At 37.3% G+C, this 22,108-nt stretch overlaps 2 protein-coding genes across 7 annotated transcripts; one reads left to right on the top strand and one right to left on the bottom strand.

Moving 5' to 3' along the window:
- Window positions 1-264: 264 nt before the first annotated feature.
- Window positions 265-9,608, top strand: LOC141432697 (uncharacterized). Of its 3 annotated transcripts, none has more exons than XM_074094417.1 (7): window positions 265-481; window positions 562-638; window positions 798-1,001; window positions 1,674-1,810; window positions 1,882-2,086; window positions 2,478-2,622; window positions 3,673-9,608. In XM_074094417.1, the coding sequence occupies exons 1-7, from the start codon at window positions 373-375 to the stop codon at window positions 3,828-3,830; spliced, it is 1,035 nt and encodes a 344-aa protein (XP_073950518.1). In that variant the 5' UTR covers window positions 265-372; the 3' UTR covers window positions 3,831-9,608. The 3 variants fall into 3 exon arrangements, with proteins under 3 accessions (XP_073950518.1, XP_073950521.1, XP_073950519.1); XM_074094420.1 differs by having other exon boundaries at window positions 269-481; window positions 2,478-2,604; XM_074094418.1 differs by having other exon boundaries at window positions 269-481; window positions 2,478-2,613.
- Window positions 4,875-20,278, bottom strand: flfl (serine/threonine-protein phosphatase 4 regulatory subunit 3 flfl). Of its 4 annotated transcripts, none has more exons than XM_074094413.1 (10): window positions 20,185-20,278; window positions 19,385-19,798; window positions 17,972-18,907; window positions 17,685-17,877; window positions 17,462-17,604; window positions 16,770-16,945; window positions 16,148-16,338; window positions 15,497-15,697; window positions 13,608-13,741; window positions 4,875-11,148 (listed from the first exon to the last, which is right to left on the bottom strand). In XM_074094413.1, the coding sequence occupies exons 2-10, from the start codon at window positions 19,679-19,681 to the stop codon at window positions 11,044-11,046; spliced, it is 2,376 nt and encodes a 791-aa protein (XP_073950514.1). In that variant the 5' UTR covers window positions 19,682-19,798; window positions 20,185-20,278; the 3' UTR covers window positions 4,875-11,043. The 4 variants fall into 4 exon arrangements, with proteins under 4 accessions (XP_073950514.1, XP_073950517.1, XP_073950515.1 ...); XM_074094416.1 differs by having other exon boundaries at window positions 13,632-13,741; XM_074094414.1 differs by having other exon boundaries at window positions 20,148-20,226.
- Between the last annotated feature and the right edge of the window lie 1,830 nt (window positions 20,279-22,108).

Below are 22,108 nucleotides of genomic sequence, written 5' to 3'. Positions count from 1 at the left end.
TGACTCAAACAAATTGAATTCGAATGAAATGTCAAATGGGTGACAGCCGATTGACATTGACAGTTGTAACACGATAGGTCCAAATTACACGCGGTCTGTTTTTTTGACGACACAAACACTTACAGAATTTTATTTAAATTTTACAAAATGCATTAAGTAAGTATGCCTTAGTCAGCAAAACAAGGAAATATATCATTAAGTTCTTGAAAATAATTTACAAAACAATTATAAATAGAAAAGTAGCCAAACGTAACCATAACAACTCTCAGTATACACATACAATACACAAAACGTTTAATTTCTTGAAGCACTGAAGTCCCTTAATATAAATCGTGAAACTTAAGTACAGAAGAAGCTGATAATACCTTTGCAATGGAAAGTCCAGATGGAAATGCATGGGTTTTCGATTCATTGGTGGGATTTCTTCATGGCCCTGTTTGGAATGTTCCTCTACAGACTTTCATAGAAGAAAAATCTCTGCGTAAGTTTTATTATAATTTTAAATTATGTGAAAAATATATTCCCTCATCGTTCATATGATTTTATATATTTTTTAATCAGCTTTTGAGCCCACCGACAACGGAGATGTTCTTGACAGGCCAGAATACAAGAAGATTCACAACGAATACCGAAACTTGGTAAGTGCGCATTTAGCCGTTTTTGTACCTACTCTTATTTTTGAAATTTTACGCTACCGTCTCTTACGATGATCTTTAAACTTTCGCGCCAAAATTCAGTACGACATCTTGGCTTGAATAAATTCAGGTGATTCCTAAGACTACTAAGTTTACTTTCAGGTTGACGTAATGCTGGGTTCATTCATGGACGACATCGGCATTTCGGCGGATCAGTTCGAGGCAGCGTGTCGCCTGTCTGCACGAGACCTAGCGGGTCTGCCAGCACAGTTCCACCGGCGACTGTTCGAGCAGATTTGGGCTGCTAATGACTATGACATTTTTGTTAAGATGATGACCCATAAGAATGTTGAGCTGCAGCTGCAGGTAAAGAAGCAGTTGAATGCTGCCCTGTTTATTCATAAGCCATGCACTCACTAGGCATTTTTCAAGTCTAAAATCCAGCTTTCTGTTAATAGAAGCACTGATTGTAGTGACTCCTAGCGCCATCTAGTCATCAAGTAGTGAAACTTTTACATCCTGCATCGCGCTAACGAAGTTTTTCAACTCGGATGCATAAAAGTACAACTTCCACTTCTCTTCCTTGAGTTCTTGACCCCTTTACGAGTGGGGTTGTCCATTGCACTGGGTACCTGTACCTACCTACCTATTCTAACAGTCTGCCCCTTGAAATAGGTCGGTACATGTAGGTACAGTAGGAGACCCACTTGCTCGTTTGCCATCCAGTCGAACAAAAAAAAAGTAATAGGTAAAAAATTAGTAGGTATCTATTCGAACCACTCAAAAATATGTTGCCACGGCCTTATTGCGTCGGAATAAGAATCTGTAGTACAATTTTTTAAACGTTGGATAAGTTCATATTTTTACACTTGACTGTACAAAGGCGAACTTAACCTTTAAGAGATCTCTACCAGCAGCGGCGGCCTTAAGGCGGCCCCTGCAAGAGCGAGGCCCCGGGCGATTGCCCTGTTCGCCACCCCCTAAGGCCGCCAGTTACCAGTTAGGGACCGACAAAGGATGTTAATTTCTTTACTTTAGGCCTTAGAGTTGATCGAGAGGCGTTTTGGGGCATTACCTAACATCTTCGCAACCGTGCCTGAAGACCTGGAGTCATCGCGCAGTGACGAAAGTGACGACTGGCCCGACACCGACGACGTCATGACTGAAATAAAGAAGTAAGTTTGACGAACTGGTTACCGGTAAATTTGTTTTTTTTTCTAAATGCTTACTTTAATGTTGCTTTCAGTTTGCGAATCGACGAATTGGAAGACACGGATGATGTCGTTACTGTTCAACCCGAAGAGGTCGTGGCTGAGAAGAAAACTCTTCTATCTAAAGTCTTTAAGATGCAAAGCTTTGATAAGAAAGAGGAGGCCACCAAAATAACGCCGTCCACTCCTGAAGAGCCTTATGTCGTTGAGCCACCTAAACCGCCACCAAAGAAAGTCGAGGTACCTAAGTATGAAAGATCACGAATATTTTGTAAGCTTGTACCTATTTGTTACATAACTAACAAGAAAATAAACAGAAATGTTACATACACAGAAATTCTAAGTAAGTATTTATTTTCCCAGCTTAATCTTTCTATACGAGATGAACTGACCAACAATGCAGATAAAAAAAAATATCATGGGACACTTGACACCAAATTGACCTAGTCCCAAAGCAAAGCTTGTACTATGGCAGTTCAAAAACGATAAGTAGGTAGGTACCTACATTTCATTAGGTAGTAAGTACCATTCTAAAAAAAATAAAAAGTGCTCTCATTAAGAGGAAGAGGCGAAAGTGGCGACATCACAGATAGGTATAAATACGTAAGCTTCTGTCTCGTTTTATTTCAAGGTAAGCGAGGAAGAGATCCGTACCCGCCAGGAGTATCTGAAGCAGCAGCGGGACAAACTCCTGGCGCTGAAGAAGCAAGTTCGTGAGCGGCGGCTGGGTGCTGCCGAAACTGAGGCTGAAGGGGCTGGTAACTCACGTATAAGAGGTTTTTTTGACTCCCGACGCAAAAAGAGGGGTTGTTATAAGTTTGACCGCTATGTGTGTTTGTCTCTGTCTGTGGCACCGTAGCTCTTAAACGGGTGAACCGATTTGAATGCGGTTTTTTATTATTTGAAAGCTGGTTTTCTAGCGATGGTTCTAAGGCATGTTTCATCAAAATCGGTTACGCCGTTTTTGAAATATTGAACTTTGAAGTGACAAAGTCGGGGGTTTTCCAACTTTTTGTTGGTTAGGTTAGTATATTACCCGACTGCCCGAAGGAGTTATTTAACTGATAGCTCATGCACTTACCTGCATTCATAATGGCGTAGTACTATATGATCCCATTATCTAGTTTTGTTCTCGGAACCGCCAACTCTATTGTTCAAAGAAATAGAGTCGATAATCTATAGGTAACCTTCTAAAAATGTGTACCTACTTAATAAGGTATTTAATTCGTGGTTAGCCATAAATAGTAGGTAGCAGTAAATACACATCTCCGTGACAATGTAATAGTACATTGTGTCTTAAGGGCGGTAAATAAGGAATTACGAACGAGAGTATTAGAAGCCTGACAAGACTCGAAGTCGAAGACTGAGGGCTTTCATGAGTCGATGTTCGTTATTATAATACCGAGTACCGCCCGTGCGACATACAATGTTATTCATCATATTTGCAAGTAAAATTGTATATTTGTAAAAGAAAAATTATTATTTTTACAAAAATTGCCGATACCGCTGGCGCTGCTATTGGCCCCGCCGCCCTCCTCCTCCCGCAGCATGTGCCGGACGTGCGTGCGAGATTGTGCAGCCACACAGCAGTATTAGTACGCGCAATGACTCATTTAACCGACCTTGGGTTACATGACAACGAAAGGTCGAGGGTTTTATTTGAGAGGTTGCAACCAAGGTGACCTGCATGTTAGTTACGACACTTTTTACGAGCAAGTGTGATGAAAAAAGAATTCATGTGACCTTATCTCTTGTTACATATAGGTAACTAAAACATTGCTACACAGCGCTGTGGAGGTAGTTTTTCATTTACTTTGTATTTCCAGAAGGTGGATCCCAACGTAGCTTTGCAAGACCACGGTCCGCAAAAGTGGCTCAGGCGGCGTTGGCAGGTGCCCCCCCTCCGCCTTCCCCCGACGCCATGCAACTGCGGAAGGCACTCGCCTCTAAACTCAAGACAGAGGTCGTTGACGTGACCCACTAAGAACCTCTTACTTTTTAAATGTATCGATTCAGGACTGTATTTAGCAATAGGTTAAACTAATGCAGGGACCGGGGGATGTGTTTTGGAATACGGTATTTGACAACTCCTGATTTTGCCATATCTTAATATTATTATGAAAATATAGATATACAAATAGTGTTTAGCGAAGATAAAATTTAAATCTGTTGAAAATTGGATTTAGTGATTTTTTGAAAAATCCATATACCTGTCTCTTTCTCAAACGCTTTTCTCTATGCAGCAAGCATGCCGGTACTGGCGTGTGACGTCACATGCCAGTATGTCTTTCTCTGTCTAATCTTGAATTTCAAACCTTTATAACTTTGTTATTTGTAAAGGTAGCTTAAAAATGGTTTTTCTATTCGATAACAGGCATTGTGTAGTTTTAATTTATAAAACATGTACAAAATAGTTAAATACCGTATTATGGAACTTAAAATATTGGCACCTTTAGATTGAAGTACCTTTTAATGTATGATAGGTAGGCATATCAAAATGTGCACAAGCTACCTAGTACAGCGTATTCTGATTTATATACAAGGTGAAATCTTAAACTTGATACAAAAACGGATGTTTCTAGCTCAGTTACCCCTTGTATGTTTAGGCGCTGATCAGTGCATTTAAGGCCATCTTTTTGGGCTTTTTTTTAATCAGCAGAATTTGTGCTTATAAAAACAGGTGAGATTAGAATTCAGTACTTTTTTTAGATCCCGCATACGAGGAGTTAATGCTGGACAGTAAAATGCATTAAGTATATTGTTAAAATGTTTGGATACATCACATTTAATAAGACTAACCAAACGAGCAAGCATTATACGTATTATGTAGAATAACTAGATAGTAGATAAACTGCTAGAAACACTTAATTTTGTATGACGTTTAAAAATTTCAACTTTATATGTATTAACAGCAAGTCAGGAGTCAACGTTTTAAAGACGGCCAAGTCCTGTATGCCATTATTTCAATTGTGATATGATTTAACGTTATGTTAGAATTTACTGGAAAGGAGATGAAATAAAATAAAACTTGACGTCGTATTTGCCTTATATTTATATTGCTTACTTAACTAGTGACATCATAATAATAGCATTATGTATAGTAAGCTTATTTATTTTACACAACTTGCCAATAGGTCAATCTATTTTTCACTTTTATTTGTGTATAAATTAGTTTATGATGGTCATCCATCTAGAGATAAAAAATAGTCATCGTTACAGTCTACTTTCACCTAGAACTTCGTATTGTATTCATTTAAGAACGTTATTCCAAGGAATATAAGAATTACTGTGTGTTTTGTCTAATTGACGGCTCTATGTAATTAGATACGTGGATGTTGGCAGATTTCAAATAAAATTATTACATAAAATGTTTCATATTTACAATATACTCTGACAAATTCATACCACGCATGTAATAATGAATTTCCCCTCTCGTTACTGTGCACTTTTAAACATTTTATGAGCTATGAAATAAATAGTTTTATACGAAAATGTCCGCTGGACTAGCATTAATATACAAAGGTGTGACCACTGTTTCCCGCGATATTTAACTAATGCGATGCTGGTTGTATCAGGCTAGATGCAGAGATCAAATTATTCACTTATTTCGATTTGAAAAAATTATATGTATATTAAGCAGTGGTTATGCAATGAATAAGTATGTTATTTTCGATGAAACGTATCTATATGTAAGCAAAGTTTGTTTTCTTTCTTCTATACGATACATTTATTTATTTTAATATGAACAGCACCCTTGCAAAGATCAAACAACTTCCTACTTGATGTTTCATTTGACTGCCTCGCGTAAGATTTGCCTATTGGGGCTGAATTAAAATGCTGTTTCTACACCACTGTGGTCAAAGGGTTTAGAAATAATTTCAACTCTTGTCAAAGCATAGCCGATCTGCATAACTTGTAATTTAACATTTTACACATACTCACGTAATCACGTTACAAAAATTTGAACATGACGTTTAACTAAGCATTATTCTAACGTGCATACTTTACGATTATATGCAACAATTAATATGATTTATAAATAATCGGGACACATAAATACGATCGCAATATAGTCCCATACGTAGCTAAAGCAGAAAGTTTTCAAATATTAGCATGCTTTGGTCCTGAAATTTATCGATTCATTTACATTAGATTTGATTAGATACATATTCCCATACTCTCACCAAAAGTGCAACGCTATATAAACTACTGTGTAAGATTTGGTGCCACATAAGTTTGCTGTACATAACGATTGTGTGTAGAGTGTTTTCACTGGGGTAAATTATATTAAACCAAGACGCAACAGGTGTACAAGTGCTAGCCAGGCCGTAAGTTGTTTAATCGAAACAATGTTTTTTGTTCTTGTGTAACTGGAAGAATATGTCAAGTCAAATCATGACGAAACAAGTTACAAATGTAGTGCCATAATGGTTTTCCATCGTATGTTATCGGGAAAGTTCGTACCTATTTATCGTGCTCTCTCAATAAGCTACAGTACCCATCGTGCAGCCGTTTTGACATTTGAAACTAAATAATAAAGTTCCATATTAACAGGTTCCCTGTCCCGAAGCAATGTGCAGCGTGCGTTCTTTTGACATGTCCCCTAATACGTAATAAAATGTATTATTTAGAAAGAACAATTGCATTATCTACACTGGCCATGAATAACATGTGCCTCATGGACGTACCAGTAAAGTTACGCATGAGGCACATGTGCCTCATGGGACAGGGAACCTGTTAATGGATATGAAAATGTAATTGACAGTACGGGTGCTCTCATATTCCGATTGAGATCAGACTTTTCTCGATGGAAATACATTATGCACTATATTGTACATTTGACTTGACGATACATGTTTTACATAAAATGGGTTAAATCCGCGCTATGTACAGCAGAGCTGTGTACAGTCGCCATCAGATATTTCGGAGCAGCCAAGGTGATCAAAAATATCAAAACATGAACTCTAATACCTTAATAATAAAGTGCATGTGCCGATATTTTTGACCACCTTGGCCGCTCCGAAATATCCGAAATATCCGATGGCGACTGCACTATAGGCCCTTTAGTCCCATCACAGCCAGATTTGGTAGCAAGCTTCGAAATGGGAAATGTAGCTACTCGTCTGGTAGCCCAGTTATAAAATGGGAATGATTTATCCAATTAGTAGCCAGATAATAATCGGACTGCGAGACGGGACTTGAGGATTCCCGTTCCGTAACCAACTTCGGATTGGGAGTATTATACCCATTTCGAAGCTGGCTACCAAATCTGGCAACAGATGGGACTAAAGGGCATAGGCAGCGTCATTTTTGCCTCGTTTAATTGATTTTTATAAATGCAGTAGCAATTAGGGCTGCGTTCCAAAGACATGCACGATAAGAGCCACCTTGCAGTATCCTATAGACTCAATGATAGCTATAAGAGGAACTAGAGGAATGGCCAAAGGTGTAAATCACTGGTTAGCTGAATAAAAAAAATCTTTACGTTTCGGCATAAAGCAGTGCACAATTTAAGGATGACTCCTACTTTTATCTGTAAAATTAGTATTATGTGAGACAAACAAAACTAGAATGCAGGTTTTATTTTACTTCCATAGGAATGAATGGCCCGTTGGATTGAACATGTCACTTAATATGTTTGCTCATACACCGATTGCACTAGTGCATTATTATTTGTTTCGTAATTTTTCAATGACACGGTGTATCAAATGAGTACTTGGATTATAGTAATTATAGAGCATCTTATACGAAGAAGGTACCAGTTTAACTATAATTTGACTAGTGATAACCTATCAAATAGTTGCAAAAGGGCATCCCAGATGACTCCAAAGAATTGTTTGAATTGATGTTATTTGTATTGGGGCGCTAGTGTGCCCTCAACCAGGTCATCACAATCTATCTAATAAGTGTTTTCAGCATTTCTCTGTCAGTTTCAAACTCCCTCAACTTCTTTTGTAAATAAGGATTTGTTTCTTCATTATGCAGTTTCTATAGGCATTTTGCAGTCGTCAATCATTAATTCCCGCTAAACAAGTTTCGCATAAATTTCCAGATTTACTTTGCGTTAGATTTCCTTGTTTAGCTCAATCCAGCAGTGCAGTGGTCACACTAGCTCCGACTGAATTCGAGATGAAGGCCACGAAATTATGAATTCCGATAATTGGTTGTTGATTTTTGTATTGTTTGCCACAAAAAAGTATAGGAGCTGAGCTCCTTTAGCCTGTACCATATCTGGAACACGGTTTCCACGTGTACAAAGTCTATAAGAACGCAATGCTAAAGGAGAATCTAAATGTAGGACATTTACCGGACATCTACGGAACGCAGTTAAGCAAAGAAACTGAATCCCAGTTGGTATATTTTAGATTCTAAAATTTAGAACATAAACGGGCGCTACAATTTCGTATTACAATTTGTTTTGCTGCGATAACATTTTGCATGGCTCTGCTTAAAATCAACTAAGATAAAGTTCCAATGCTATTTTTACTAACAGTGAATTATTCTTTTTCATTCTCGAGGACTTATAAAACATTACGGCTACCTTAGAAAAAACATTTTATGTACAAAACACGAACCATTAAGCTAGAGTTAACAGTAAGTAATAATAAAAATAAAATGGACCTTAATCAGATACATTTATCACATACACATTACTTTTTGCAGTATAAATATCTACAAAAATCACCACAAGCAGAGACATGAAATGTATTCGTTGAGAGTACAGAAAAAATCGTATACAATTTGTTTGAAGGATAAAGTAAAAACTTAAGGAAGTGAACTCCTGTGTTTGCGTACTGCGGGGTGAACAAGTAAGTACCGCATTCACGCAAAATATCGAATGTTAATTCGTTTTTCTTACTTTAAAGTTTAATTCCTCAAGATTTCACTTATTATATTATCTATCATAATAAAACACTTGCGGCTGTAAATATGAAACAGTATTCAACAAAAAGGATAGTAGTAGTTTGGTACCAAGTAAGATTACCCTAATTAATGACAGAAACTTAAGTATTATTTTCACGAGCATTTCAGTTGCCGTGATTACCATTTGCATAACATGACATTTGAGTGACGCTATTCTTCATTTAACTGGCCAATGTTAGGCGATATACTGGCGATGACAGAAGAAACTCCCTAAAGGAACCGGATACTGTAATAGCAACCAGAATTCATGACAACGCTCTCAGTCTTGTGTGCCATTTGTGGCACACGACGAAATAGCTCTACATGCCAGTAGTGGAACAGAATATTTAAGGTAAAAATTAAAGAATTTCTGTACTCTCAACAAAGTTGAGCGTCTACGAATAAATTTAGGAAAATAAATGTATTCTCAGAATAAATTAATTCTTGCATATTTACAAATTAAATTTTCATGTTTTCAAAATGGTGGCCTAGTAACGAAAAATCACTTTTGTCTGTGCTTTGCTAATTCGTCGAATTGTCATACATAACCAAAAGTTTCTCGAACACTCAATGACGTAATTCCTAACGGGTAATAAATAATAGTTTGTCACTTGAGAAAAATCATAAAAATGTGAGAGTGATTTATCTTTTTGGCTGCATGCCAAATATGAAGAGCCAAGTTCGATTTTAGTGGTTTATTTATTTGTAATCATAAGATACTCTGTCAAGGCTTTTACCTCATTTAAATCAGCTGTCTTGTGTTTAGACTATTTAAATCAGCCTACCTACATGTATACGAAAAACTGTAATTTGTAAATGAAATCAGCACTTAATTATAATTTCTACATACATTTTTACACTTGCATCTCTCATTCAATACGTATCCAAAATGCACTCCATTAATTCAACCTTTGTACTTTTGTGATTTTTTCTTTCAAAAAATGATCTCACCCACAAAAAAATCACACCAAATATTGTAGTCCTAAATTTTAAATAATAAATTTGTTCTAGCCTGTAAAACGTGTTTGGAACGTTGTTTGGAAGCATTATTTGTTGTGGAACTAAGACACTCAGCTTTAATCTTAATTTCAGTTGCAAGATCAAACTAATTTCGTTAAACATAAAATAGTGTATATAACCATAACTTGATTATTTTTCACAAAGAGAAAAAATAGTTTCATATCAGAAGTAGCACATTAGTTTTAAATTTATTATATTATTTTTTAACACAGTAGGCATGTATGAAAGAGGATGGATCTGCGATAAATAAGTGTGCTGGGGCCTCTTCCATTTGACATCTTGCAACTGAGCATTTTTAGCAGCTAACAATAATGGAGCAGAGTTGTGTTACATTATCATTTGTACTATATTTTATCCGCTTAAGCAAAGCATGCAAATTTTAACATAGGATACACTGCTGTTTCGGTATAAAATATGGGCAGATATGTTGTTAACTTATAAACACAATTCAGTTGAATTTTAAGACAAAACAATTGATCTATGGAAGTCTGCCACTTTAAGTGACACTTTCTGAGAAGTTAAAATAATGTTCATATTTATTGAACTTGTTCCTTTTATTATTTCCCATGTTATCATTTTAATGAACCAGTTTAATATCTACCAACGTTAATACACAAATCAGAACGCGGCAGTTACCCTTTTCTCGACTAACGTCTTCTACAACCCAGATACATGTCCTCCGTTTAGGATTCCTCGAGATGCCATATGAAGTTAATCTTAAAGTATGAAAGGCTCATACGCTAATTAATTAAAGAACATTTTATCTACGTCACATGGGCGCAATACACCTACGGCGCTTTCAAACAAAGCAGATTATTCTTCAGAAAGCTTCTTGGCTGTGTTCAATATACTAGCAGAGGTATTTGCAGCGAAGATTTTCAACTTGAAGAATTAGCACCCGAAGCCGCAACTCTGTATGTCGCCGAGCGCATCGTTTACACTCAGCGAGATAGAGACGTACTAAGCGATAAACAAGGAACTGAAACGCGTGCCGATCCGAATTAAATAATACTCTTCAACTGGCAAGCAAAACATTGAGAACATGATGGTCGCTGGCACTAGCACACTTAACTAAACATACTCAAGAAGCTTTCCAATTCGACCGCGATACTAAAAGACACCGAATGCGAATGTAAGTTGAGCCCACGTCAAAAACGTCAAACCGCCTCTAGATCTAGAATACTACTAATCCTTACGGCTTTCACTGGTACGTGCACAGAGCAGAGACGGGGAAGAGCTCACTATATTCCTTGTAACGTGTGGCGGTAGGGGCACTACGCGAGTCGCGGTCGCTTTGCGTCGCGCTCCTCTGCGCCGGCGCCAGCCGCGCCGCTGCCTTCCTCCTCCTCATCTGAATCGCCGTCGTAGTCCACTAGACCCTGTTATGCGTGAATGATAACATTACTGTTTGACAGAGATTAATGTCCCATATATGGAACATAATACACTGCTCAAAATCTGATATGGATGCCAGCTTGATCCCATGTAATTATTGCTTGTGTTTTACTAATTGCACAAAATTATGTTTTTATTTCATCCGTTTGTATATAAATATGTTTATTCGTGTTCAGCAATTTTACTTTTTAAAATAAGTTTTTAGTATACTTACAAATTTTAATGGTTCTTCTAACATTAATATTGTTGGCTTTGTCATGCCTAATGCCTTCACAAGTCTTTAAAGCGAAAGAAAAACTTTTAAGCACATAACTTTTGATTCATGGTTAAGTCATGAGTTAATGTTAATGATTTAGTATGAATGAGACCGTAAAAGCTAGTTGGATCCTATAGTTGACAAGCAAGGCCAAAGTAAATGTCAAGGGCTTCACATGTCAATAGGTAGTAAACCGCCGCGGAATCCCTTAGTCAATAAATATAAAGTACAGGCAATAATATGACCAAGGCTTACTAAATAAATACTGAACAATAATTAAATTAAATAAAGTAACTAATCCACACTATTATTAGAAATCCGAAAGTGTGTTTGTATGTTCGTCCGTCTTTCACGCCGTAACGGAGCGACGGATCGACATGATTTTTGGCATAGAGATAGTTTATGGGCCCGAGAGTGACATAGGCTACTTTTTATCCCGGAAAAATGCACAGTTCCCGAGGGAACAGCGCGCGATAACCGAATACCACGCGGGCGGAGCCGCGGGCAAAAGCTAGTATAGTAATATAATAAAAACATGATGTGACATAGTAAGAACTATAAGAGTCGAAATAATAATAATTGACTGTTCCAAAGATCAGTATAAAAATTATAACAGAAGCAAAATTCCCGCATGGCATATTTAATGGGTATTGAATCTAAAAACTTCGTTGCTTATGACTTATGAGTAATAAATTTTACAGTCAAGTAAGCTGCTCACAATCACTCGGTAGGGAGTTTGCTTCTAGTAACAATATTTCTTATGGATTCTTACAGGAAACATCAAAATAAACTGTGGAAAAAGATTTATCGGTCTTCAACATGCTTCAATTATTATAGTCATGCATTTCAAGCACACCTAATCAAACTACTTGAAATTAAAATTGTTCCCTCTGAAGTAATTTAAGACTGAATAGAACTTGACTAAAATACGTGAAAATACTTTAACTGCCTTATTTAGTGAACTTACTACTTAAGGACAACTGAGGATCAATTTATATTGAATAATTCATTCACACAGTTCACATTTTCTCAAGTTCTATTGCAGATACATGTCCAGTGATTTTCCACATGCAAGCAATGTACATTACCTAAATATATAAACTTTAATTAAACAAAATATGTACTATGAGAACCTCACAAAATTCTATCATGATTGGTAATGATAATGATAGAAATATTAAGTGTATTTAGGCCAAAATTCTTCTTGATGCCTATAAAAAAGTCCGTCGGAATTTATAACGCACAACTTTTTTTTTATGGAATAGGGGGAAAACGAGCATACGGATCGCCTGATGGCAAGTGATTCCCGTCACCCGTGGACACCTGCAACACCAGAAGAGCCACAAGTGCATTGCCGGTCTTTTAGGTAGGAACGCTCTTTTCTTGAAGGCTTTAAGGTCATATCGGTCCGGGAATACCGCAGGCGACAGATAAACTTCAAAAACATCATCATCATTATCCCAGCCTATATACGTCCCACTGCAGGGCACAGGCCTCCCCTCAGAATGCGAGGGCTTGGGCAGTAGTTCCCACGCTGGCCCAGTACGGATTGGGAACTTCACACACACCATTGAATTGCTTCGCAGGTTTGTGCAGGTTTCCTCACGATGTTTTCCTTCACCGTAAAGCTCGTGGTAAATTTCAAATGTAATTCCGCACATGAATTTTGATAAACTCAGAGGTGCGAGCCGGGGTTTGAACCCACGATCCTCTGCTTGAGAGGCCATAGGTCAAACCACTCGGCCAAAACATATTAAGTAATATCTAATTTAGAAAGGCACACGCATACCCAAATGGTTACTTCCACCGAAATGTTGCACAAACCGAAGAGAAAAATGTTTAGTAGTATATGATTATTTTTAAGGGATTGTGGGGACTGGTAACACAGTGGAATAATTTTTAGTAGGTATCAAATGAGACTTTTTTGTAATAAAAACCCAGGATTGTAGGAAAGTACGTAGTAAATATTGAGAACCCAGTTGAGAACGAGTAACACTAATAGGATTATATTTCGAGACGTCTACAATTTTGTAAGTGTTTATATATTTACATTTACAATTTAAACACTAAAAAGAATTTTGACCTAATATTACGCGAGATATTATAGCATAATAACAGTATAAGTACGAGATATCGTTGATCCCAGCGAAGCAGTTGTGCGGATGTGAGAGGGAACTAAAAGTTTACCTTAGTTAATCTGGGCGGGGATACCTGAACGTCAGTGTGCGCAGGCTTCGCGGCTGCGGTGGTGCTGAGAAGCACCCGACTCGGCCCGTTTACGTTCTCCGTACTCGTGCACACTTTCTTTTCAACTATTTTGCCTGAAATTGTTCAAGTTCCGCTTAAGCGCAAAACACATACAGGAAAGCAGCGGGCCGGGTGAGAGTGCGGCAGGCTTACTTACATGGCTGTATATGAACAATATCACACCGCGGCTCCCGCGGACGACCCGCCCCGTGCCCCCTGTCAGTGTGATGTTCATATAAAGCCACGCAAATAGGCCAGCTGCACTCCCGACCCGACCTGCTGCTGCCCTGTATGTTTTGCACTTTATTGTGATTCATTCTCTCATCATCATCATATCAGCCGTAGGACGTCTACTGCTGGACATAGGCCTCCCACATAGACCTCCAGTTGCTTTGGCTAGAAGTGGCCTGCATCCACCGTGGACCCTCGGCTTTAACCAGGTCGTCTATCTATCTCGTTGGTGGACGTCCTACGCTGAGCTTGCCGAACCGCGTTCTCCGTTCAAGAACTCGTTCTATTCTCATTCTATACTTCGTTTTATTTAGCATTAGAAATAAGGTAAACCATCTTGACGAGTCTTTTTATTGAGCAACGTATAAAAAAACAGTAACTAATACTTATGATACCAAAAGCATGGTAAATGATCATATGTCCTTGCTAATTGTACATATTTGCTGTGACTTATTTTTCAAAAATGTTTCCCATTAAAAAGACACGTCAAGATCGCTTACCTTCTTTCTAATGCTAAAAAAAAATTAAGCATACTTTCTACTAATATTATAAATCCGAATGCTCATGTACATAGAATGTTTTTTTAATGCTAAAACGGTTGGACGGATTTCGATGAATTTAGAATTCCCCGGGATGGGGACTGGACACGAAATTATGCAAGGGTGCTTTTATAATACGCGCGGAAATAACATAAGCGCGAGTGCGTCATGCGAGCGATCCGAGGCACTGCGAGGCAATCACTGAATAGGCCTCTACAAAGTGGTGCCAGGCATCTACTTATAGCGAGAACGTAATCGCGGAGTGAGCCGCGCCTGACACGGTAACACATTTTTTTTTAAATAAATCTCAGGGGACGTTAATAAACATAACATGTGAGCGCAGTTGGGCCAGCTCGACTGCCACATACAACACAGATTATTTATATAGATGCTACAGTAATGTTTTACAGCCACTGTATCCATCTACCAGCCGACACATCTTCAACAGTGTCAGTACAGCCAGTCGATTTTATTTTGTTTGTTTTGTTGTTGTTCCTTGTATAGCAAGGGGAAACCACAATAGAGAAATCTCTCACCAGGCGGAAGTTATGCCTAATGCCCGCTTCACATTATTCCAGTAAAATCGTGCCAGTAGTGACTTGCGGAGTCACAATCCAACAGAGTTACACAAGATCGTTCAAGCACAGAAGTGTCATGGTACTAGAACGGTTTTACTGGAATTAGGTGAACCAGGCATAAGAATACAGTTCCTAAAACTGTTATAATCTTATAATGTATACTATTGATGTGCTTAGGAGTACTGAAGTCCATAATAAGGTCATAACTACGACCAAAATGTATGTTTGATGAATTTTAACCATAGAAAATTTAAAAATCATGGTTTTATAAGTTGTCCTGGGTTTATAACTATGGCAAAGTTGATCAACCCAGTATCAAACACAGACAAAGATAATAAAATCACTATGATTCACTGTACATAGTACTCTATTATATGAGTGAGGGAGCACTAGTGACGCTCGCCTTCAAGTTCGTCGTCATCGTTGAATCGCATCGCCAAGCTAGTTCTCGTCGTGGCAGTGTTTAAGTCTACAAACTCACCGATAGCGTCTAACGCATGGTGCGCGTGCTGGTGTGGATGTGGGTGCGGTTGATCGGGCTCGAGTGGCGCCTCGTCTTCTAGTTCGTCGTCGTCGTTGAACCACATTTCTTCTTCGTCGTCGGGCGCGCGAGCCTCACGACGGTACCGCGACCGCAGCAAAGATGGTACTACCGCCTCGGCTACGCCCACGCTGCCGCTCACTGCAAAGTAATATTGAAGAACTAATGAAAATCAGTTCGTCCTGTAGTCCTGTCCTATGGATAGAGTAACTCTTGAGATCCGCGCTTTTCAAAGTCAAAATATCTTTATTCAATTTAAGCTATAAAAAGCTCTTATAAATGTCAAAATTTACCACCAGTTCGGGAAAACCTCTATTGAGAAGAATCCAGCAAGAATCTCAATGCTGAATCTGTTATCAGTACTATCCGAGTAGCTATATGGAAAGACTTACCGTCTTATTCTGAAATAAGATTACTGCCAAAAGGGTATTCTTTCCTAGTCATTGTACTTACAGGGTTAATAAAACATTTCCTTTTCTTATTTCTTGCCTTAGGTCATCAGGTGTTCACTTACCATCAACACACACACTGACTATTAGTCGAGGTATATTGAAATATACCTTAGGTTGAAAACTGAAGCTGTACACATACCACGATCCCTCTCCTTTAATTTATCCTGGTGCTGATCGTACCGCGTCTTCAATGTCTTGAATGTCTGTACATATTCCACATCATCAAGGATCTTTCCATAATTCTCAACAACGTGCGAGCATAGTGATTTGATGTCTTCTAGCTTGATAAACTCAAACAATTCCAGTATAGCTGAATCCAATAAATTATATCTGAAAGTATATAGAACAAAAAGGAATATCATATTTTTTCCGATGGGCACCATCATAATCATATTAGATTTTCATTATCTTTTTTTCAAATGTTACAAGATAGAAAGGCTACAATGAAAGTGATTATTCACAATATAGATTAGACAATTATACCTCTGAACTGCTTTCAGAAGAATACGACTTTTAAAAACTAATGTTTTCAGTATAAAATAGTGCGATTTGTATTAGATTGCACAGGGTGGGCCTTCGATGAAAACAGAGAGGAGTGGTGACATGCAAAATTGACCGAAATAGATAGTTGAAATTGTCACAATACAAGGAGATGGCAACATAGATTTGATTTAATGGAATTACATAATCAAATTCAGCATGTATTTGCTCCAAAGAAAGTTGACTGTTTAAAAATAGGCTGCAAGCATAATTCAACATACCTGCCATTATTTCTAAGGAAAGCATCTATGACTGGCGCAAATAGATTTCCCTTGATAATGTATCTGTTGTAATATTCATCTTTGAGTGCAGTGATCTTTCTCATAAATCTGAGTGCACCCAGCACTAAGAAAGTGTGTGTTGACCTCATAAGCACCAGAATGCGGCGTAAAAGATCCTGAAAGACAAAATAATTTAACTAGAAGGTACCAAGCTACACAAAATTCACATGCATATTCATAATTCTCACAGGACTTTTTGAGTATTCCCATGAGATTTTTTGAGATCCCATGGGAATTTCGAGGATTCCTATTGGATTTTTTGCTCTATCTCGGAATTTTTATTCAAATGCCAGACACTTTCTCGCTAAGACAAGCGCATAAGTTGAGACCTGCAAATCGGGGTCTCTTTATTGCCGCGAAAATAATGAAAAAAGATTTTGGACCTTTGTTTTTAATAAATAAAGTAATATCAGTCGAGGGTACAGAAGTACAGATTACAAATTGAGTGTACATTTATAGCGATGCAAAGCTTTACTTACTTCTTTAGCCTACTCACCTGGGTGAATAATGAATAAACTACTGTTATTAAATGGGCATCAGTCAGATATTAAAGGTACATTTTGTCATTTCTCATTCTAAACCAGTGATGTGAACCTAAGATAGTGGTTGAGAATTTAAAAAGATTTTCTTACCTTGTTTAATATGCAAGTCTTGATATGGTAAGTGTGATGTTCGACGCAGAATGATAGCAATTCCAGGACAAGCCCCAATAGCTGCACAGTGTGATAGTCTTCCCTCAGGGGCTTTTCTCCAGTTGTGTTTTGTAAAAGAGGTGCTGAAAAGATTAAAACATTTAAATAGTTTCCAGGTAGAATAGACAACAACAACAACAACAATTTTTCTTTCTTTACATACCTATAAGTGTCTGTATACTGTGTTTGTAGAAAAAGTTCAGGAAGTCTGCTTTCTCACTCTTATTGACAGAAGCAAGCATGCTTTCAGGGTCAAGCAGAATGCGAAGGACTCCCATCAACTGAACTGCACCACCCAGTTCAGGGTCCCGGTCTCGGAGCATCTGCTCTATCACTATATTCAGCAGCATTTGCTCCTGAAAAACATTTTTTTTATCAATTATGTAATCAAAGCTAAAGCAACTCAATGTCAGCAGATTACATCAAGTTCTAAGATAATACAGTTCTTACCTCTTCAGTGTTATTAGCCTGCTGCAGTGTGTAATCCCTTACAACCGAAGGAGAAAACTCCACAATATAAGTTAATATGTCTATAGATGCGGTCTTTGTCTTCTGGTCATCTATACTTAAAGTTATTTCTAATGCTGGCAGGATACCCAATGTAACTAAAGTTTTGTAGAATGCATCCTTGTCTTGAGGTTGGAGATTTTGTGAAAAATTACAAAACTCTTTCAGAAATAACACAAGATCTCTCCTCTTTATGTTAGGTGTCTTATCATCCATAAGCAACTTAAACAGATCTGTAAGAAATCTGTCATCTTCCTCTATAAGTTTCACTATTTCTACCTTATTAAAAAATATAAAACTAGACAATGTGCTGAGCAGATTATCTTCAAAGACCGTTGGAGTGGGTAGAACAATGTCTTGAATGTATTGAACTCTGTATGTTTGGTGTATTTTTGCCAGCAAATCTTGATTTTTAATAGGAATGGCTTCTCGAAATTTTGCTAGCTCCCGTAGGTATTCTCTATGTTTTTTTGGTTGAGGTAGACTGGGATCATACTCCAGACACCCCACAACATCAAATATAGTATCATCAGCAAACATTGTGTCAAACAAAGTGTTTTTATTCAGAAGGAATATGCTTTTGAATATCTCATAGAGATGATGTAAACCTTCAATGTTTTCTATGTCTTCACACATGTGGAAGAGGTTAAGTAATTTTTTTATATAGTTCTGAGTTTCTAATGCTGCTGCCAGTTTGTCCTTACGTGCGGGTGACACAAGGCAGCTGTTCACAAGCTCACTTATGTCTTCAAGTCTGCCCATTTCACAAGCTGGGAGCTCTACAGGTTGGACACTGTCTGACATCTCATCAAAACGCTCATCTTCTGATTCCTCAACAATATCTTGTGTTATTTCCACAGAAGGATCCTTTCCTTGTACCTAGGCAGGTAATACAATAAAAATCTTTTTATGAACAAGATATTGGTTTTTGACCTATATGCATAAGATCTACAAAGGTCTTAAAACATGAGAGATTCAGGTATATATTAAGAAAGAATATGATTTAAAAGAAATAGCAAAAACAAGACTACAAGACACAACAGAAAATTATTTTAATAAATGGAAATATGATGAAAGTTAGGTGAGGAGGTTAGTATTTTAATTTTAATTTTCAACATTTTAGTTTTTAACATTATTATAGTCAAATTTACTATTTGATACCACAAACAGATTTTCTCTATTTGCTAAGGCTACAATTTAACACAATTTAAGCAACTATTATAATAATGTTGTAGTCATTCTTAATCAAGCTTGTTTAATTTTAATAACACTATCAACTTAATAACTTCAAAACAAGTACTAAACTGTAAACTCATCAACATAATAAATCACATGAAAGGTTATTTATTGACTTACCTGACAAATCTTCTCCCATATTTCATCACACCCAGCTTTCTCTTGAAAACTCAATGCCAAATCAAAATTGTCTCCTTCAGACCATACTATTAACGTGTCTTGTTGCTTCTGGTAGGCTGTGTCAGGTTGAATCTTGCTTTCCAAGAGAAGGGACCCATCAGACTCTGCCCTCACAAGCAATGAGGTACCTTTCAACCTGTCCACATAACACGAGGAGACATGGCCGGTTCCTCTGTCGTCCCACTGCCTATCAGCGTTCAGAGCGTAAAGCTTAACTCTCCTTCTAGTATCCGTCATTATAGTCAACGCTCTTTCCACTATATACTCAAATAGTGACTCAATTATTAGGCGCTATTATATTGCACCGTAGTATTCCTCTATTTAACTCCCATTTGGATGAAAACATGTGCACTTCTGTAACACAAATAAAACACCGATTCTTCTATGATATATAAAATTTCCACTCATAATTACCGTAATTACATTCAGTTTTGCTTTTGGATTTTACTATCAAAATAAGACTATTTAACAATAACGAGTACAGTTTATATAACTTAATAACATGTTAGAAAGTGAATAAACATTTCAAATCCATTTGAACATTTTAAACGACAATAGATTGATCATTAAAATTATCGGGAATCACAAACAAAACAATACAAACTGTACGCCTTTCACAATATCACAAGATTGCAAGAAATCACGAGTTTTACACTGAATAAGTGTTGTTGGTATGCAATCTGACAAAAAACAAGATATTTACCGGACGTAACATTTATAGAATCGTCAAATTGACGTACCTTTAAAATAGCACAACATCAAATATCGCCATATTGGATTCACAACAACGCTTCGAGGACGGGGTTCTCAAAACGAATGAAAGAAGGCGGCATATTCAAACTGAACAATATTGAGAATCGAAATTTTAGAACTTAATTTGGCTAACAATTTGAATTATACTGTTTTTCTAAGATTTTCTTGAAAAATATAATATTTCTTATTTTACTACAACCGTCTTATTAATTTTCCTAACTTTAAAAATCTTTAAATTAAATCAAAATTACATATTCAAGAAGTAGCTTTAGGTTGCGTTCAAGTAAAGAATGGGTATTTCCCGTAATAAAAAAAACACATACCAAACACTCACGTGTCAGCTTTATGACTGCTTAGTATGTTCTATGCTATGGTTCTAAACCAAAATGTTAACCAAACTAAACCCATTCCGTACAGTTTTTATCATTGTAACTAAAACGACTTTGGACTTTGAAAAATAAACAGCTGTTACTGCTAGCCAAGTGCTAGCTAAAAACATTTCCCTGAAATGACAGCTGTCAAATTTTCAAGGGCAATAAAATAAAGATGGCAACAGACATTTGCACGAATACACGAACCGTAATTTATGATCATGATATTTTATGTCAAAAAATGTTTAACAATAAAACTATACGATAGACGTAAAGCAAAGTGCTTAATGCGAGTTGTTTGTTTGCCTCGGTCAACAGCTAAATAGCTTTTAAGCTGGAGCTGAACCTAGATTGGATTTAAAAACTCTGGCAAACATTTGGAGTGTAGCTGCACGTAACTGTAACCCAATCTCCGCATAGTGAATAAATAATTTAATTTCATTTCATTTCAACATGGCACCTCAGCAGGACTACGAAACTCAAAACTAGAAGTTCGTGTCGTGCGGTCCGTCTCGCTCTCGTATTAAATAGTATAAGTGTCAGAGGGACCGCACGACACGAACTTCGACTTTCGAGTTTCGTAGTAGCCATGCAGAACGGCACAAATAGTGTGGCCAGATAGGATTTTTGAAAATCCGTAGGTGTATATATAGCAAAAAAAAAAATCCGTAGAGATCCGTATTATCCGATGTAAAATCCGTAGATCTACGGTTTTTTAAATAGGTTTATTTGTCAGTTTCTTTCTGATCTGAACCTTACAATGATCTTTATAGTTAGTAGAGAAATGCCGAACAAATGAACTTTTCCACGATTTACGAAGTATTAACTGTCTGTCTACTAAAAATCTTGATTTTTTCTAACCAACACAAAATGTGCCGTAAGGTACATAGAAGTCGGTCGATGCATTTACGACTCCGTTCGACCGTTACATTTTACTTACTTTTGCCATCTAACCCAACTGTCAACAAAAGTGTCAACTCAACTTGAATTGATCACTGTGAAGGCTGCGTCAGCTGCGTGTAACGAAACGCGAAACTTAAAAATAGTCTATTTAATTATTTAATTAAACGGACCTCACGATACTAACGTCATCTAGAGATATTTCACCTCCGTGAAAGAAAACCCTCATTGAAATGTATGGGCAGTCGGCAGTAGGTAGAAAGCAAATAGAAAGTTACGTTGCAGTTGGAATGCAATACGCAATACAAATAACATTAAGGGGTGACGACTCTCTTTCCCGGCCCGGATAATACCGGGAAGGATATACCGACCCTGTTTTTCGTGTACATGCCCATAGAAGCTCCTGCCAGTTTCTATAGGCGAGTACACAAAAAACAAAGCCGGTATTTCCAAGTCGGTGTTATCCAGGCAGGGAAAGAGTGTCACCCACATTTAAGTACCCGAATGTAGAATGCCAAGTGAAAAGTAAACTAGTAAAGAGTTTAAAGAATAAGTATTTTTTCAAGTATCCTGATAAAAATCTTACACTTCTTTAAAATGACGAAATTTAAAAAGTAAATCTATTTCGAAATACGATGAA

This window comes from Choristoneura fumiferana, chromosome 11 (assembly GCF_025370935.1).
Source record: "Choristoneura fumiferana chromosome 11, NRCan_CFum_1, whole genome shotgun sequence".
Lineage (NCBI taxonomy): Eukaryota > Metazoa > Arthropoda > Insecta > Lepidoptera > Tortricidae > Choristoneura > Choristoneura fumiferana.
The sequence above is the reverse complement of the archived record's forward strand: the minus strand, read 5'-3'. Positions and strand labels throughout refer to the sequence as shown.

What these genes read in the sequence shown, in the direction of transcription:
- LOC141432697 (XM_074094417.1), top strand. Translation starts at nt 373, where the DNA reads ATGGAAAGTCCAGATGGAAATGCATGGGTTTTCGATTCATTGGTGGGA. An exon ending in CATAGAAGAAAAATCTCTGC is followed by an intron (nt 482 to 561) that starts GTAAGTTTTATT and finishes TTTTTTAATCAG; the next exon opens with CTTTTGAGCCCACCGACAAC. An exon ending in TGGTAACTCACGTATAAGAG is followed by an intron (nt 2,623 to 3,672) that starts GTTTTTTTGACT and finishes TTGTATTTCCAG; the next exon opens with AAGGTGGATCCCAACGTAGC.
- flfl (XM_074094413.1), bottom strand. Translation starts at nt 19,681, where the DNA reads ATGACGGATACTAGAAGGAGAGTTAAGCTTTACGCTCTGAACGCTGAT. An exon ending in AGACTTGCATATTAAACAAG is followed by an intron (nt 16,946 to 17,461) that starts GTAAGAAAATCT and finishes TTTGTCTTTCAG; the next exon opens with GATCTTTTACGCCGCATTCT. An exon ending in CCCCGCCCAGATTAACTAAG is followed by an intron (nt 11,149 to 13,607) that starts GTAAACTTTTAG and finishes CACGCATAACAG; the next exon opens with GGTCTAGTGGACTACGACGG.